This window comes from Dendrobates tinctorius, unplaced genomic scaffold (assembly GCF_039654945.1).
Source record: "Dendrobates tinctorius isolate UK_male_01 unplaced genomic scaffold, ASM3965494v1 ptg000024l, whole genome shotgun sequence".
Taxonomy (NCBI): Eukaryota; Metazoa; Chordata; class Amphibia; order Anura; family Dendrobatidae; genus Dendrobates; species Dendrobates tinctorius.
The window spans coordinates 21,913,249-21,927,500 of record NW_027361692.1 but is presented as its reverse complement, the minus strand read 5'-3'; the positions used below and the strand labels follow the sequence as shown (position 1 = coordinate 21,927,500).

The 14,252-nt window shown below is 43.8% G+C and overlaps 1 protein-coding gene across 1 annotated transcript in view; it reads left to right on the top strand.

The window, feature by feature from the left end:
- PHF3 (PHD finger protein 3) overlaps nt 1–14,252 on the top strand; it is a 172,795-nt gene that overhangs the window by 142,948 nt on the left and 15,595 nt on the right. Inside the window, exons 12-13 of the mRNA XM_073569399.1 lie at nt 2,768–2,963; nt 10,616–10,772. Of these exons, the coding sequence (XP_073425500.1) occupies nt 2,768–2,963; nt 10,616–10,772 (353 nt within the window). The remainder of the gene's footprint in view (nt 1–2,767; nt 2,964–10,615; nt 10,773–14,252) is intronic.

The following is a 14,252-nucleotide window of genomic DNA, read 5'->3' as shown; positions in this document are numbered from 1 at the left end:
TGGAATGCTCCTTTGTCTTTCCCATGTTGACCATGTATGAGTGCTGTTCACAAGTTTGAGGAGGGTCTTAAATAGTCAGAAAAGGCTGGAAAAAGAGATAATCCAAACATGTGAAGCTCATTGTTCTTTGTGCCTGAAATACTTCTTAATACTTTAGGGGAACCAAACAGAATTCTGTTGGTTTGAGGGGTTGAATAATAAATGACCCTCTGAATAAACTTTTCACAATTTAAAAAAAAAATTAAACAAAGAAATAACATTCTTTTTTTGCTGCAGTGCATTTCACACTTCCAGGCTGATCTACAGTCCAAATGTCACAATGCCAAGTTAATTCCGAATGTGTAAACCTGCTAAATCTGCAGGGGGTTGAATACTACTTGTAGGCACTGTAACATTGTTTGGCTTTGTTAATTGAGTATATTATTATTATTATTATTATTATTATTATGTATTTATTTATATAGCACCATTGATTCCATAGTGCTGTACATGAGAAGGGGTTACATAAAAATGCAAATCTCGTTTACAGTAGACAGACTAACAGGGTATTTAGGGAAGAGGACCCTGCCCTTGCGAGCTTACATTCAACAGGATCATAGGGAAGAAGACAGTAGGTTGGAGGTTGCAGCAGCTCCGTTGGTGTTGAGGTGGCAGCGTGGTTATTGCAGGTTGTAGGCTTTCTTAAAGAGATGGGTTTTCAGGTTCTGTCTGAAGGATCCAAATGTAGTTGATAGTCGGATGTGTTGAGGCACAGAATTCCAGAGGATGGGGGATATTTATGAGAAGTCTTGGAGGCAGTTGACTGAGGAGCGAATAAATGTGGAGGAGAGAAGGTAGTCTTGGGAGGACCGGCGATTACGTGAGGGAAGATATTGGGAGATTGGTTCGAAGATATACGGAAGAGAAAGGTTATGGATGGTCATTGTTAATAGTTTGAACTGGATACGCTAGGAAATTGGGAGCCAGTGAAGAGATTTGCAAAGGTGGGAAGCAGGAGTGTAATGAGGAGAGAGATTAGTCAGGCAGCAGAGTTAAGGACTGACTCGAGAGGTGTTAGAAGCTAGGCCACAGAGGAGGATGTTGCAGTAGTTAAAGGGAATCTGTCACCGGAAGTTGGTGGCCTATGTAAATGGCCTGTGTCCGGTCCGATGGGCGGTGTTTCTTCTTTTTTTCTCCACCCCATCCGTGGACCCCGTCCGCGATCTTTTCCGGAATTCTAGTAGTTCTACTCCATAGTTCACGTGTGCGCAAAGCAATCTTGCTTCGCGCACATGCGGCATGCTTTGCCCAACTGCGGGCAAAGCCGAAAATCATTACCGCGCATGCGCCGGTACACTGTTCCCGGAACACAGCAAAATACTTCCAGGACATAGTGTACCGGTGCATGCGCAGTAATGATTTTCGGCTTTGCCTGCAGTTGGGCAAAGCATACTGCGCAAAGCAAGATTGCTTTGCGCACGCGCAAACTATGGAGTAGAACTATAAGAATTCCGCGGACGGGGGCCACGGATGGGGTGGAGAAAAAAAGAAGATACACCGCCCATCGGACCGGACACAGGCCATTTACATAGGCCGCCAACTTCTGGTGACAGATTCCCTTTAAGGCGGGAGATGATTAGGTCATGCACAAGCATTTTGGTAGAGTGAGGGTTGAGGAAAGGACAGATTCTGGAAATATTTTTGATCTGAAGGTGACAGGAGGTGGTGAGAGCTTGGATGTATGGTTTGAAGGACAGGGCAGGGTCCAGGGTTACTCAGACGCGGCGGATTTCCAGGACAGAGGAAACTGTAATGTCATTTATTGTGATAGATCAGATAAGGACGATATGTGAGATGGAGGAAAGATAATTAGTTCAGATTTGTCCACATTGAGCTTGAGAAAGCGAGAGGCAAAGGAGGAGCATATGGCTGATAGACACTCTGGGAAGTGGACAACAGAGAGGCGATATCTTGGCCGGAGAGGTAGATCTGAGTGTCATCAGCATATAGATGATACTGGAAGCCATGGGACCTTATGAGTTGTCCCAGGCCAAGGGTATAGATGGAGAAGAGTAGGGGTTCTAGGATAGAGCCTTGAGGGACACCAACAGAGCCATGGCGAGATGAGGAGGTAGTGTCGGAGTAGGAAACGCTAAATGTGCGGTTGGTAAGGTATGAGAAGATCAATGATAGGGCAAGGTCTCTGATGCCAAAGGAAGAAGAGGATCTGTAGTAGAAGGCAATAGTCAACTGTATTGAAAGCAGAGGACAGGTCTAGAAGGAGGAATATAGAGAATTGTCTGTTAGCTTTGACTGTAAGTAAGTTGTTAGTAAGTTTGTTCAAGGCAGTTTCAGTGGAATGGTAGGGACGAAAGCCAGATTGTGGGTTGTCGAAGAGCGAGTTAGATGCAAAGTGAGAGGAAATTTCAGCATGGACGTGTGCTGCTCAAGGAGTTTGGAAGTAAATGGGGGCAACAATATGGACATAGCGCTCTGGTCAAGGGATGGCTTTTAGAGGATGGATGTGATTGTGGCATGTTTGAAAGCAGGTGGGAAGGTACCAAAAGTTAGTGATAGGTTGAAGAGATGGGTTAGGGCTGGGATAAGTGTGGTGGTGAGGTTGGGGAGGAGGTGGGATGGGATAGGGTCAAGTGCACAAGTGGTGAGGTGAGATTTGGAGAGGAGATGAGTAAGCTGTCCTTAGTGGTGAGGTGTGATTTTGGAGAGGGAAGCTATGGGGTTATATACATTTTAATTGCAATGAAATATATTTTTTCTTATTTTATAGGCCGTATGGCCCCACCTGCTGAAGATCTATCACCAAAGAAAGCGAAGTTGGCCACGAGTGTCTCCCGTAAGCAGTCAGATGCTGAAGTTGATAATGTAGCTGAAGTTGCTTCAACAGTACCTGCTTCTCTGGATATAGACATCTTAGAAACAGAAAAACTGGACTCTCCGAAAGACACGCTCTTCTCCTCAGCCAGGTAACTGGTTTCATGTGATTTAAAGGGAACTTGTCACCAGAAATAACGCTGTTAACTTGCAGATATGCAGTTAATCTGCAGGTTATCAGCGTTATTATGCTGTCCGGCGCCTGCCAGCATTTGGTATTCTGTCATTGGGGCGGGGCAGCGCTGGTTCAGCCACTACTTTGAGTATACTGCGCTTCCGCTTAACTGCGCCCCTGACCCTGCCTGACATTGGCTCTGCACTGTGACTGGCTGTCAGTCAGAGCCGGGGGCGCAGGTACAGCGACCTCTCTGTATATTCAGAGTGTGACTGAACCGGCGCCGCCCCTATGACTGAATACCAAATGGTGTCTGGGAGTATAAAGATAATTTTCTTCCCGCTGCATTCAGTTGCATGCAGGCGCCATGAGGGTGCTGTTGATCTGCAGGTTAACAGTGCTTTTTCTGGTGACAGGTTCCCTTTAAACATTGTACGTAACTTGCTTAAGTGACTGAAATATCTTTTAGCTAAGAGTTTAAATTTTTTCTTGCATAATAGGTGTAGTAGTAGATGCTAGGCAGAGTATTATATGTAATCAGTTTTGTCAAACTCGATGCTGAGTTTTTCCTAGTTGCAGGTTGCATTTACACTTGTAGACTGCTTGTTTACTGATATATGCCTACCGAAACCAGCTGCCGATCTCCCATCAAACAAGCAAAATGCGTGCTTATGTGGTGAAATTATTTTTAAGCCTAGCAGCACATTGTCCTGTGACAGGGTATTGTGCTGCAGAGAACAGTGATATTGTACGCATACAGAACAATTATTGTAATGATCATTCTTTATCCATGGAAGAATATTGGCCTGTTTAAATAGGCTATTAAACAATTTCCGATTATTTAATGGTTGCAAGTGTAATTACACCCTTACTTGTGTGTATAGTGTTACTGTTCTCTCATGTAGGCCTCAAGCAGTAGAAAAGTTGTTCAGAAAATGAGTATCATTGACCAGTCTCTGTTACTCTTGCCCAGATGTGAATTTGAGGTCAGATGGCAGGAGAATTAGTTGCTAAATTATGTATTCTAAAATACATTCATGAGCTACCATTTTCATTACACAGAGAATCAGAAGTGTAATGTTAACGTAATAGCCGTCACACAATGCCAAGTAAATTAATTACCTGTATTATTTAGTTTAATATTTTTTCAAAAATGTTCTGTTTTATAAATTTGAGACTTTGTATATAATTTTCGATTTATTAGATACAAGACTATGGAAGAGTAAAAAAAAAAAAAAATCCCCCCGAAAACATTGTGTCTATACAATTTCTAGACATTTTTACAGAGACTGCCATATTGAAGACACACAAAAAACCTTTCTGCATTATTTGCATTAATAGTGCAGGTTCATCTCTGTTTTCTGGGAGGTACATTGAATTAGTGTTAATAGAAATGTATCTGTATGGCATCGTTCAGACATGTTCTAGCCGTGTTTTTCACGGATACAACACATTCCCATTATTGTCTATAGAGCTGTTCACATGTCTGATTTTTCAGGGACCGATTTTTTTATGCAGTACTCACGGAAACATGTCTGTTTTTTCCCAGCACAGATGAAAAGTGCCAATACTAGTTAAGAAGTCTGTGTAAAACACGTACAGCACACGGATGGGACCATGTGCTGTCAGTATTTGCAGTCTGACGCTTGATCTACTGACGTACTTCTTTCTCTGTAGAACACAAACCCATTTCTGACTATATTGCTCAATGCAGACGCTATAGATTCCTTCCAGCTTCCTCTCTCTGATGCATATTAATGCCGTGCACAAGTGCCGCTCACCCCCGGGGGCGGTCCGGTCCGATGGGTGTCGCAGGTCCTGGGTTTGGCGCCTCCCATCTTCATGTGATGTCGTCATCCTGCCTGCTTCATGCAGTGCTCCTGCGGAGGTGAACCGATTTGCCCTGTTGAGGGCAGAGCAAAGTACTGCAGTGCACAGGCGCGGGAAAAGTCAGAGAGGCCCAGCGCCTGCACACTGCAGTACTTTGCTCTGCTCTCAACAGGGCAGATCATTACGCCTGCTCAGGAGCACGGCATGAAGCAAGCAGGATGACATCGCATGAAGATGGGAGTCACCGGACACGGGACCTGTGACACCCATCGGACCGGACCGCCCGCGGGTGAGTATAATAAAACTTGTTTTTCTTCTCTTTCAGGTCAGACCGGGGGCTTATCTGCAGCATTATAGAATGCTGTAGATAAGCCCCGAAAGGAAGTGGCCGCAGCTCATAGCGGCAAAACGAGGTGACAGGTTCCCTTTAACCAATTAAATGCCAGTTTATCTTTTCTTTAGTATATATAATCCTGACCTGACATCAGACAGATTACCTCTGACGAAGCTATGACATAGTAGCGATACGTGTGGAGACTTGCATCAACAGCAATTCCTCCTTTTTGTCTTCCTAGTATTAAAGGGGTTGACCGCTACTAGGAGAACCCCTTCTTGATTTAAATGTTGGCCCCAATAAAATAAAAACATCTTATGCTCGCCTACCGTGTCGGTGCTGTTCCAGCGGTGTCGGCACTCATGGTCCCGTGGTTCTCGTTCAGTTGTTGTGACACATGTGCCCGACGCCTATTCCGCAATGGTGTCCCTGTCCCCGCCTTCATGTGAATTAAACTTTAAGAGGAAGTCAGAGATCAGCTGCAGCCCAGATTTCCTCTACATGTTCAAATCCTTCGAAGACAAAGACAACTCTGTTGACACATGGATCCAAAACACTAATAACCCCAGTACCATTTTTTTTTTTGTGTACATGAAAAGTACTGATGTCTGAATGAGGCAGAGAGTATGGGCCCCGTCACACACAACGAGATCGCTGATTTTGTAACGCATCAGCGATCTCTTCAGCGATCTCCCTGTGTGTGACATCCATCAGAGACTGGCCCCCCACCGGGTATCGCTGATTGTGCAGGATCGTCTTGGGCCACTTTTTGCTCATTGGCCTCCCGCTGGCCAGCACGCATCGCTGCGTGTGGCAGCGGGAGACCAACGATCAGCAACGCTGCACGCTGGTATCCAACGTAAACAGCGGGTAACTAAGAGCCGCGCAGCTCTTGGATACCCGCTGTTTACGTTGGATACCAGTGTGCATGCTGGTATCTAGGGTAAACAGCGGGTATCCAAGAGCCGTGCGGCTCTTGGATACCCGCTGCTTACCCTAGATACCAGCTTGCTCTCTGGTTCTGATCGCTGGTGAGTCTGTCTAACTATGTCCCAGCGATCCCATCCATGTCGGATCGCTGGTGGGATCGCTGGGACATCGTTGTGTGTAACGGGGCCTTAACTTAAGGGCCTGTCACACTAAGCGATATTGCTAGCAATATCGCTATAACGTCACTGGTTTTTGTGACGTTATAGCGATATTGCTAGCGATATCGCTATGTCTGATACTTCCGACCGCTCCCCCGCTGGTTATTGCTGATCGCGCGAGAACGTCCTGGGCCGTTTCTCGTCGTCAGCTTCCTGCTGGGGTTCCTGTGGCGCCGACGAGCAACGCGTGGACGCAGGTGGGAGGACGTCAGGATCGCCTAGTCTGACAGGTAAGTAACGACCCCCGACCGCTGCTATGTCGCTGTTGAGATCTGCCTGTGTGGCAGCTCACTAACGACCACTTAGCGATACACCAGCGATCCTGACCGCGTCATATCGCTGGTGCATCGCTAAGTGTGACAGTACCTTTATCCTCTCTAGAGACCTGGCAGGCAATGTGCATACAATACCTAAGGTTGCATTTACACTTGTAGGACTGCTTGTTTAATGATTTTAGGCCAACCTAAACCAGCTGCCGATCTGCCAACAAACAAGCAAAATGCGTGCTTGTATGGTGACATGATTTTTACGCCACCTGCTTAACAATCCTCAGTCTTGGCAGCATGTTGTTCTGCTGAGAACAGTGATATTCTATTTATGCAGAACAATTGTTGTAATGATCGTTCTGTAGCCATGGAAGAATAGTGGCCTGTGTAAATAGGCTATTGGACAATTGCCAATTGTTTAACAGTTGCAAGTGTAATTACACCTTTATTTGTGTGTATAGTGTTACTATTGTCTCATCTAGGACTCAAGCAGTGGGAAAGATTAAATTTAAGTCCCCCGAGCTTCAAAGATAATGAGATGCCCCCAAAAAACTGGAAATGTGTGTGTTCCTGTAGGTAGTTGCAAACAAATATTAAAGATTAGAAAAAAAAATTGTAATCAGCGAACCCTTGATTGAATAGCATGTACACAAGAGACAATGGGCTGGATTCATAAAGACTGACATAGCACATTCTCGCTCAGTGCCAATCTTGATGGAGTGTAAAGGTACCGTCACACTAAAGGCCCTTTTACATTTAGCGATGCACCAGCGATCCGACCAGCGATACGACCCTGTCAGGATCGCTGGTGCATCGCTAAATGATCGCTAGTGAGCTTTCACACAGAAAGATCTCACTGCGATGCAGCAGCGACGCAGCGCACGATACTTACCTTTCACACACAGCGATCCTGACGTCCTCCCGCCCGCCTCCAAGCGTCGCTCGTCGTCACAGCAGGAAGTCCCAGCAGGAAGCTGACGACGAGAAATGGAGCCGGACATTCTCGCGCGATCAGCGATGGACAGCTGGGGAGCCAGTCGGAGGTAAGTATCACATATAGCGATATCGCTAGCGATATCGCTATAACGTCACAAAATCGGTGACGTTTTAGCGATATTGCTAGCGATATTGCTATGTGTAAAACCCCCTTTAGCAATGCACCAGCGATCCCAACAACGATATGACCCGGTCAGGATCGCTGGTGCATCGCTAAGTGGTCGCTAGTGAGCTGCCAAACAGGCAGATCTCACCAACGACATAGCAGCGGTCGGCGGTCACTACTTACCTGTCAGACGCGGCGATGAAGACGTCCTCCCGCACGCGTCGCTCGTCTCCACAGCAGGAAGCTGACGACGAGAAACAGCCCATGCCGTTCTCGCGCGATCAGCGATAACCTGCGGGGGAGCCGGTCGGAGGTAAGTATCACATGTAGCGATATCGCTAGCAATATCACTGCTGCGTCACAAAACCAGTGACATTATAGCAATATTGCTAGTGATATCGCTTAGTGTGACGGGGCCTTTAGAGGCGCTGAATTTATTAAGAGATGCATGCCACTTAATGGCTACTGCGCCACTGTTCGCCGTTCCAGAAATTCAGTGACTTGAGTAGCATTTTTGACTTAAAGAAAATACAGCTGCTTTTCATGAATTGGCTGTGCAGGCGTGACCACGGCCCTGGCTCCTTCACAACTGCCCATTTTTGCAGAGCTGATGCTAAATGGCTTGAAAACCCTAAGGGTGTGTGCACACGTTGCGGATTCTGCTGCGGATTCGCAGCGGATTTGGCCCTGCTGCGGTGTACAGTACCATTTAACTCAATGCAAAATGAAAAACGCAGTGCCCACGGTGCGGAATTTTCCACACTGATTTGCTGCGGTTTTAAATCCTCAGCATGTCACTTCTTTGTGCGGATTCCGCAGCGGTTTGGCTCCTGCTCCATGACAGGTGTCAAACTGCAGGGGGAAACCGCAGGTTAATCCGCAGAAAATCCGCAGATTTAGACAAATCCGCGCAGAAAATTCCGCAGCAGATTCCACAACGTGTGCACACACTCTTAAAGTCCCAGTTTTTTTGCACAACTCTGCTTTGCACAAAAAAAATTGCAACTTTTCATAGCTTTTACACCACATTGGGACCAACTCAGCAAAGCTTTTACACCAAAATAGTCTCAAGTCTACAGCATTTTTCCAAAATAGTCAAATGTAAAATTCTGCAGAGAACATATGAGTTAATTTTCTGTATATGTGTTCCATTTTCTTACTCTTTGCAGTGGAACAGCTAAGGATGTTGGATTTAAATGTTTTTTTTAACTACTTTTTTATATTCTAACTATACCTTTTGTAATATACTTTCTTTATGTGTGTAGCTTCTATGAGTACTTCGCAGAAGGTTTCACTTAGTGCTTTGTTGTCATCTAGATTTGACTTCTTTCTTATTTCCAATCGTCCCCTTTTCCAAGTACAGGTATCTTATGAAATGAGAGCAGGGTGTCACTCTGCTCCTGATGGGGGTGAAGAAGCTTTAGAATGAATGACAGTCTACCTCAGCATGTGCGCTGAGACAGGAGCCTCATGCAAACTCATCAGTCTGTACCTGAATTATGTAGTACCTTATGCCCAGTCACACATAACGACTCACCAGCGATCCCGACAACGATATTAACGTGTCAGGATCGCTGGTGAGTCGCTACATGATCGCTGGTGAGCTGTCAAACAGCTTCACCAGCGATCAGCACGGCGACGCCGAGCGCGCGGCGTCGCTGTGCTGATCGCTGGTGAGCTGTCAAACAGCTTCACCAGCGATCAGCACGGCGACGCCGAGCGCGCGGCGTCGCTGTGTTCGTTAGTTACCAGCGCGCTGATGCAAGGCGCTGGTAACTAACGTACACATCGGGTGTCCAAGGCATGTGCGTCCCTTAGATACCCGATGTGTACATTAGTTACCAGCTGATCGCTGGTCTCCCGCCTGTCACACGCAGCGATGTGTGCTGGCCAGCGGGAGACCAGCGACCAAAGAAAAGTCCAGGGCTTTCCTACAGTGATCAGCGATACCGACAGGGGGGGCGGTCGCTGATCGCTGTCACACACAGCGATATCGCTGGTGAGATCGCTGTTACGTCACAAAACTTGAGACTCAGCAGCGATCTCGCTAGCGAGATCGCTCTGTGTGACGGGCCCTTACTGCAGGAGAAGGGACACCTACAGCTTGTCAAGGGCTGCGATCTGCATTACAGTAGCATGGGGGTCATGTAATCAAATCACTAGCAAGGGCTCTCCATGAATTGCCATTATTCTGGAGTACAGGCGCCCACACACCATCCATCACCTGAAAAAGGCTCTGATTCGCTTAATTAAGGCAGAATCAGACTAATTATAATGAAAATAGGTGTCACAGATCAATGCTGATTAGACTTCAATTGCATTGTGGTCTTTTCTGTGCTGGGTTTGTGATAATAGTAAGGAAGTTGTTGTAATTCTAATTATGTATTTATTTCAACAATAAATGTGTTGTGCCTCCAAACCTGCTCGGTGATCAAAGAAGTTCTACACCTGAAAAGTTTTTTATTATACCAATTCAATATATATGTACCCAGTATGCAAAAAAAATGCAGAATACGTTGTAAGACATAAAGTCAATGACATGTATAAATGTGATCCAAAATCATTATCATACACAGATTGTCTGTGCCGGGCAAACAATAAGGAAATACACATGTATTACCAAATTAAGGGAACACTGAAGATCGGGCAGTCAATCTACAACCCGTTGCACATTTCGTGTCTTGCTTCGGGTTGAAATGTGAATGAAATTAGCGTGCACAGGGTTATACAGCGCTTTCTGCACATGCCCTTATACTTCACTACTTTCAAAATGATAATTGCCACCTTGAGTGATTACTGGTTCCTACAGTCTGTCGTGTTTTTTTACTACTATGTTAAAGCATTATTACATAATATTACTTGTATGTGTTAATGATGTGCATTTAAAAAAATTTTACAAACAGAAATACGTATTGATAATTTTTTCATTTTGTTGTAATCATTTTACAGCAATGAGTCATTTAATATTACGGACACAGCTGAAGATGAATCTACTTTTTTAGCACGTTTAACTTACATCTGGAAGGGATTTCTTAATATGCCATCGGTAGCGAAATTTATCATCAAGGCTTACCCTGTATCTGGGTCACTGGAGCATTTATCAGAGGTGAGGAAATCGGTTACTTTTAACATTTTTTATAGGGAATGTGTCAGTAGGTTTTTGCAATGGCATCTGAGCGCAGCAAAATGTGGAGGCAGAGATCCTGTTTCCAGTGATGTCACTTAGTGAACTGCTTGGTGCAGTTTTGATAAATTCCCTGTTTCTCTGCTTAGTGCGTTCATTGTTGAGCCCTGTATAAGCTCGGCCACACCACTGATTGTCAGCTTTCTGTGTGCACTGTACATTGTCAGTAACCAGTGATAGAGGCTAGGTTACACACATTAGCTTGACTGGCTGGCATGTGACACATAGTCCTGCTGTGATAATCTGCTGATAAAACTCTGATTGTATTGAAACTACAGCAAGCTGCTCAGCAAGTGACACATTCCTGGAATCAGGGTCTCTGCTTTTACATTATGCTGCTCTCAGATTAAGTAGCAAAAACCTACTGACAGATTCCCTCTAAATGTCATGGTTGGTATAAACATGTTCAAGCATTTTTATTAAGTACACTTTGTTTAGATTTTTCTGTTTTTTAACACTCCGTAGTGACACTTTTTCGTTGGTTGAAGTTCGGATCCTAAGACCCAATTGATAATTGATCATTGAAATGAAAAGTAAAAAGCTCTTACTAGAGGACCGTGCCCCTTTGGGGGTGTTTGGTTTTTCTTGTCTCTTCCTTGAGACACTAGCAGAGAGGTGTATAGATTCATAGTGTTGGTGATGATAAGATATTCAGTTTAACTGCTTATATCTTCTTTTACATTGGTAAAAGAATGATTTCTGCTCATGTGCTGCATGCCTGCCATCAAAAGATTGTCAAACTCTACATGAGGCATCTTCATACCAGCACTGATGAACACATTAGGATGCTTTGAGAGGGAATAAAAGGAACACTAAGGCTGGTTTCACATTTGTGTTTTTTTGCGCAGTGCATCGTACATGCGCCCCCTATGTTTAACATTGTGGGCGCATAGTTTAGCGCATGCACGCGTTTGTACGCGTTTTTGTGCACATGCAGTTTGATGTCAGGTGAGCCCAGTCGTGCCAGACGCAACCTGTTGCATTTTTGTGTGCGCCCAACTGCTGCAAAAAAAACGCATGCTCACGCTATCGCACAGAATGCGCAAAAAAAAACACATTACAGTCTATGGGATCGCAGGCGTGCGCTAGGACATGCGCACGCCTGCGTTTAAAAACACATGTGTTTAAAGAGTTATCATGGCTAGTAACTGGTTAAAACGCATGCGCATAAAAGAAGCAAATGCATGCAAAACACTTGATGTGCTTTTTGCATGTGCTTGGATTGCGCACGAGGCTCAGCGCAAAAAAACGCTAGTGTGAAAGTTGCCTAAGAGAGCACTATAACAAGTTATATATTCAGACATGGGACCATTATTTATATATTGATTCCAATTGATAAATTGTTTTGCACAATCCAATAGAGAAATGGAATTTAATATTTAGTTGTGCGTCACCCATAAAAATAAGAGTAGTATGCAAAAGGGATCACCTAAAATAATTAATGTTTATTTTATATGAAACCAAAGACAACATTAAAACACTTAAAAAGCCAAATGGCATAAACCCAAAATAGTGTTTAATTCTACCCTATCAAACAATCACATAGTTAACCAATAGCAAAAAAATGTTAAAAACACTTAGTGTTTAATGCTGGATATACAAAACAAGCAATAAAGACAAATTGTGTTCAATGATGACTTGGAACTGACAATAAAGATTAGTCAAAAATCAAGTACATACAGAAGATTAATACACTGTGTAGATGGACATCATATGTCACATAAGGGGAGTGTGTATAAACATCACCTAACCCTGATAGACATAATGTACAGTATGGAAATAAATAATATAGATAGCATGATGAGAGTACACAGTTGTGTGAAAGTGTTTGCCCCCTTTCTGATTTCGTACTCTTTTGCATGTTTGTCACACTTAAATGTTTCAAATCACAAACAAATGTAAATATTAGACCAAGATAAAACAAGCACAAAATTCAGTTTTTAAATGAAGGTCTTTATTATTAAGGGAAAAAGAAATCCAAACCTACAGGGCACTGTGTGAAAAAGTGATTGTTCCTCCCCTTAAAATCTAAATTAACTGTGGTTTATCACATCTTTTGAAAGCTGAATTCAATTTCCCTAGCTACACCCAGGCCTGATTACGGCCACGCTTGTTCTCAATCAAGAAATCACTTAAATAGGACCTGCCTAACAAAGTGAAGTATACCAAAAGATCTTCAAAAGCTAGACATGCTGCCAACCAAATAAATTTTGGAACAAATGAGGAAAAAAAAAAAGTAATTGAGATCTAACATTCTAGAAAAGATTAAAAAACTATTTCTAAAGCTTTGGAACCACAGTGAGAGCCATTATCCACAAATAGGGAAAAAAATGGAACAGTGGTGAACCTTCCCAGATGTGGCCAGCTAGCCAAAATTGCCACAAGAGCTTATCGACAAATTGTCCAAGAGGTCACAAAAGACCCCACAATAACATCCAAAGAACTGTAGGCCTATTTTGCCTCAGTTAAGGTCAGTGTCCATGGCTCAACTATAAGAAAGAGACTGTGGAAAAATGGCCTGCATTGCAAAGTACCAAAACGAAAACTACTGCTGAGAAATAAAACCATAAAGACTTGTCTCTGTTTTGCCAAAAAAACATCTTGATGATCCCCAAGACTTTGGGGAGAATACTCTGTGGACTGACAAGACAAAAGTTAAACTATTTGGAAGGTGTATGTCCCATTACATCTGGCATAGATGTAACATAGCATTTCAGAAAAGGAACATCATACATCAGTGGGCTATAATTCCTCCAGAACGTTGTAAAAGACTCAACCCGTGGGTGGCCCAGTCAGTAATTAAGTTTAGGGGGTAATCACGTTTCCACGCAGGGCCCTGTAGGTTTGGATTTGTTTTATTAGCTATGGGAGTCGGCGTGCTCATACATGTCACAAGGTGGTTGTGTCAATAAAGTTGAATGAAGAAAAGTGTTCATGGGTACATTAGAAGTCTAAGGAAAGTTCAGATCATGCATTCCAAGGTGGCACCTGCACATAGGTTAATGGTAAATCTTTAGTCAGGCGCATGCGCACATTCGATCCCAAGGTAGACTCCTAAAGAGCATGTCTGTAATAACCGATAACACTGTTATAATGATTTTTCTGTATGTGCTCCAATATGATTGAAGGAATTAACCTTTTGTAACAGTAACCCTTTTACAAATGCAAAATGGAATAAACCTTTACAGATGCATAATCCCTGATGGTAAAGTATTAAGCTTCCAGATGCGCCCATGCCACTCATACTGTCGCTATGATGTGTTTACACGTCGTGACCTACAAACTTTCAATTCTGACCCGCAATATCTCACAAGCATGGACACAAGAAAGAGTAAAGAATGGCACAGAAACCTGATACAAAAGGTGCAGGTCTGCATTAGCACATGGAAAGCTCATGTTTGT